The sequence below is a fragment of the Portunus trituberculatus genome, chromosome 44 (genome assembly GCF_017591435.1).
Source record: "Portunus trituberculatus isolate SZX2019 chromosome 44, ASM1759143v1, whole genome shotgun sequence".
In the NCBI taxonomy this organism is placed as follows: domain Eukaryota; kingdom Metazoa; phylum Arthropoda; class Malacostraca; order Decapoda; family Portunidae; genus Portunus; species Portunus trituberculatus.
The window spans coordinates 1,700,001-1,705,000 of record NC_059298.1 but is presented as its reverse complement, the minus strand read 5'-3'; the positions used below and the strand labels follow the sequence as shown (position 1 = coordinate 1,705,000).

General features: G+C 38.8%; 1 protein-coding gene across 1 annotated transcript in view; it reads right to left on the bottom strand.

Annotated features, from left to right (window-relative positions):
• LOC123519097 (proteoglycan 4-like) overlaps positions 1-5,000 on the bottom strand; it is a 59,454-nt gene that overhangs the window by 18,731 nt on the left and 35,723 nt on the right. The window contains 2 exon segments of the mRNA XM_045280306.1: positions 1-136; positions 2,365-2,600. The exon segment at positions 1-136 is cut by the window's left edge and continues 38 nt beyond it. Coding sequence (XP_045136241.1) covers positions 1-136; positions 2,365-2,600 — 372 coding nt within the window.

Below are 5,000 nucleotides of genomic sequence, written 5' to 3'. Positions count from 1 at the left end.
GGTGTTTGGTGCCGAGACTCAGCACCTTACGCTCGATCAAGGTGCACTCCACGTCGTTGTCCTCCAGCACCACGTCTTTCTTGAGGCACTTGACAGCGAAGTAGTTCTCGGTGCCCGCCTGTTTGGCCAGCATCACCTGCCGGGGAGAGCCACGTCAGGCAAGGAGGAGGGAAGGGGAATGGTCGAGTAGGTGCGTGTGTGACTGACTGACTGACTGACTGACTAAATGACTGACTGACTGGTTAATACGTTTTGTGGATTTGTTGATTAGTAAACAGTTGGATTTTGGTTTGTATGAAAAAGTAATTAATTGACGGTATCATTAGTTTTCTCTGGTTGGTTAGGTTTTGTTGAGTTTATTCATTTACTCATTAGATTTGGTTGTTATTGATTTTGATTGATTGAGTGATTAATTAACTGATTAAGTGATTGATTTTGGCTGGTATGATTTGGCTAATGATTAACGAAACACTATTGGCTTTAGAAAATGCATAGCCATATGGCGTTGAGAGAGAGAGAGAGAGAGAGAGAGAGAGAGAGAGAGAGAGAGAGAGAGAGAGAGAGAGAAAAAAAATAAAGATAGATATAATCCTCAAACATCTTACTTAACGTGAAAAATGTACAATAATTTACTAGCATCCATTTTCTTTTCTTTTTCTTAACTCCTTTACCTACGTCTTGCTAATCAATACCACTCTCTCTCTCTCTCTCTCTCTCTCTCTCTCTCTCTCTCTCTCTCTCTCTCTCTCTCTCTCTCTTCTTCCCCGTGTTTTAGAAGGCCTCAGTGTCTTATTCTGTCACTTTAATATGCTTTGGTGGAGGTTGCTCAGGTTTATCTACGGTATTTTTATGGTTTTATTGTTATTTTCAGAATTTTGTGATGTTTGAAAGTAGTGAAAGTTTGTTTTTTCTCGTTTTTTTTTCCAGTGATGTTTTTTATTTTTTTATTTAGTGGATGTGTAATGAAGATTCTTAGTCGTCAGTTTCCTGTTATCTGACGTCTTTCTTTTATCAGTGACAAATCTCTATAAAGTATTGTCTTGCTCTATAACCCGCTTCACGCAATACCCTGGCTAGAAATTGGTGAGTACGGTTTCTTGACTCTACTTTGTTTTGTTTTTTATTGCTGAATTTAGAAACAATATTCCCTCTAAATGTTGAGTTGTTGCATATCGCAGTGAAAAAAATGAAGCTATTTCGGTTTTCTTTTCAGAGTTTTTAATGTTACAAGATGATTCAACTAGTATTCTTTTTATTACCGATGAAAAAATAAATAAAACTTCCTGCGTGTTCTCAAGGGTGTTTTCATAATTCCAATAACTAACAGTCTGCGGAAAGAATCTTCATCATCGATATAGAAATTAAATGAAAAAGATGATAACAATAGTTTCTGATAACAATCTAAGTATTCTTTGAAAGTATTGGAAGTTGTTCAGCCTTTCATCATCAGCAAAAGGAAAAAAAAACGTTAAAACTCGACTAATCATCTCCGTAGCCTTTGAAGATTGTCCTGATGGGAAAACAAAGTGCTTAGGAATACGCGCCTCAGTCTTATGGAAGAGGTTTCTCCCCGTGCCTGCGTGCTTGGTTTAGATGAGAGATAGAGCCTCCAGCACCTCGTTGCGAATTTGTAAATGGTCCAAGTTTTAATGAAGTTTGAGCGTTTGTGTTTCGTTGCGGAGAATGATTATGGCAGAACGCATCAGTGTGAGCGGTAATTGTTATGTGTTTTCTTTCACGCTGCCTTCTCCGTTCACTTGTTGCATCGTGCTCCTGGGGCTCTGGATGCTTCTTTATTGGTAGGATATACCTTGCCTTCATTTTCTCCTTCTCCTAACTGCCTCACTGTCTCTCTTTTCTTTCTATCGATAAAATAACTTTTTTTTCAATTGTTCCTGTTCTTTCACCTCTTGTTTGTCTACCTGTCTGTCATAAGCATAAGAAAGGAAAACATGGAAAGTTGCAAGAAGCCATCAGGACAACACTTGGCGGTCCCTCGCTATCTGCCAGTATTTCTTCATTTTGTTCCCATTATTGATACAGAATCCTTGTCAAACTATCACTAGAACCACGAGAACACTTTTGACAATCACAATATCTGATACTGAAGTCTGTTAAAAGTAATAAATAAGACGACGAAATGTTGTGAAATATTATATTACCTCTCTTTTTTCTCTTACCAGTTATTTTCATTCATTTACATTATCGTTGTTTTTACCGTTCTTATCGCCTCCACCATTCCTTCTTACTTTCTGCACCTCTTTGTCCTTCCACCCTCATTGCCTTCTTATCTTCTTGCCTATACCAATCACTCCTAACCCCTACACATTCTTCCTCGTAACCACCACCACCACCACCACTTACCTTCCCGTAGCTGCCCTTGCCGAGGACCTTAATAAACTCGAAGTCATCAACGTTGTACTTTCTATACTTGGGGCACGACTGGAGAGGCGGTCTGATCTCCGGCGGCCCGAAGAAGTCATAATCTGTGTCTGTGGATTCCGTCTCCTCCTCGGTGCTTTCCGCCTCCGACATGGACGTGGAGGAGGAGCAGGCTTTCGGGGGCGTGCCGGCCGTTTTAGTGGTGCCGTCTGCGCTGCCTGTTGAGGGAGAGATGAAGGCAAGTAGAGGTTAGCGAGTGAAGAGATGTAGGCAGTGCAGTTTATGAAAGGAAGTATTGGTATATTGCAGAAGAGAAAACGTAGTGGAGTTTGAGTGTATGGACGGTGTGTGTTAGAAAAAAAAATAGAGGCTGAATGGATGGCAGAGAAAGAAAGAATATTAAGGTGAAGTTGAAAAGGAGAAAAAGAATGAAAGTTAACACAATAGATAAAACAAATAGGAAGAAAATAAAATCACAGTAGGACAGGGAAGAGAGAGTAAAAACAGCAAGAAAAAATATGAGTTCATTTGTGCAGATGAAATAAAAACAAAGATAATTACATATGCACTGCTAATAATGAACTGAAATCATCCACTCCTAGTAATGCACAGAAATACAACGAAACCTCCGTAACTAAAATATATACCAGGCTGGTGTTTCTGCTAAAGGTGAATAGACGGAACAAGACACGTACATTCATTTATTCTCACTCATAATTACATTCATACGTCTTTCCTCACATCTCAGCCTCTCGACCACTAAAAGAGAGAAAGAGAGAGAGAAAGAAAGAGAGAGAGAGAGAGAGAGAGAGAGAGAGAGAGAGAGAGAGAGAGAGAGAGGGAGATTGTCAGTGGTGTTAAATATTGAATGAAAAGATAAGCAAATGTACATGAAGGTGTGATAGAAGTGGTAAAGAGAAGTGTTGATAGAAACGTAAGCTCTGGAACTCCCTGCCTGCATCTGTATTTCCATCTTCCTATGACTTCACTTCATTACCAGGACATGTTTCCATATTTGTACTGTTTATTATTTGGCGATTTTATACAGCTTCAGGAACTTATGTGGGGGGGTTAAGATAGTGAAGACTCTGGCCAGTAATCTTCTGACCTCCATAGTCACTTCCTAATGTAAATAAAATTGTCTAATCACACCAACAATTCATGATAGAAATATGTCCCAGTATTGAGAGGGTTAAGAGGGAGGTTTGACGACATTTATCCCTTCATTAGGGCTAACTCTCTCGGACCTGCATGGAGACTGGCAGCTAAGTGGCTTTTTTTTTTTTTATTGTCTTTAGCCAATTCTTCCCTCCTACATATAAAAAGTATGACAGAGTTAAGATAGAAATGACAAATAAAGGTGCTATGGATAAAAAAAAAAGTTATAGAAATACGTGGTAGAGGAATGGATAAAGTGATAGACGTGTGACAGATAGAGAAAGAATAGATGCAGATATGATAAACGTATGCTTCTTTTATCAGGAGAGAGGAAATAATTGAGACGAAGAAAGCTTAAAGAATATAGAGAGACTTTGATGTGAGAGTGAGAGGAAGAGACAGATGCAATATACACGAACAATGACAAAAGGACATGGAAAAAAAAAAAAAAAAAAGAAAAAAAATGACATAGCAACGAAAACAAACTAGAGGAAAGTGAACACGAGACCAAATCACTGACGATAGAAAAGTAGATAGAGAAAGAGAAAAAGGAACAAGACAATATCAAAGTGAAGTGAGAATACGAAAGAGAGAAAGAGAGAGAGAAAAGGAGGAGAGGAAGTGAGGAGGGAAAGAGGGCACAGAAGGGTCAAACCTTGAGATGACTAAGTAAACACAGGGGAGGAGAGGAACTAAAGGGGAGAGAATATTGAGAGAAGAACGAAGAGGTAATAGAAGTGAAGGAATAAAGGAGAAGTAAAGGAAGAAGTGTGTACAACTGAGAAGGAAAGGGGAGGAAAAGAAGAACTTGTAAAATGAGAAAGTGAGTAAAGCAAGAAACAAGAGAGAGAGAGAGAGAGAGAGAGAGAGAGAGAGAGAGAGAAAGAATATAAGGAATAAAGAACTCATCATTTTTCCTATCTACCTTACAGATGAAAAATGTATAGGAAGAGTAAGAGGAAGAGAGAAAAATACGAAATAGAAAAATAAAATTGAAACAGAAAAATAAATAATAAATGTGGAAAATGGAAAACAAATGAAAGATAGATAACCAGAGAGAGAGAGAGAGAGAGAGAGAGAGAGAGAGAGAGAGAGATCAGCGCAAAAGAAACACTAGCACTGCTCCATAAATCTTGCGAGAGTTGGGTGAAAGAGACGAGTGGTAATGGATCTATAAATTAGAGTCCTGGGTAAAGCGAGAGAGAGAGAGAGAGAGAGAGAGAGAGAGAGAGAGAGAGAGAGAGAGAGGAAAAGAAAGGATAATTACAGGAAGTGTGAGAAGACTTATCAACCTTCACTACGGAGGAGGAGGAGAGAAGAAGAAGAAGAAGAAGAAGAAGAAGAAGAAGAACAAGAAGAAGAAGAAGAAGAAGAAGAAGAAGAAGAAGAAGAAGAAGAAGAAGAAGAAGAAGAAGAAGAAGAAGAAGAAGATAAGAAGAAGAAGAAGTAGGAAGAAGGAA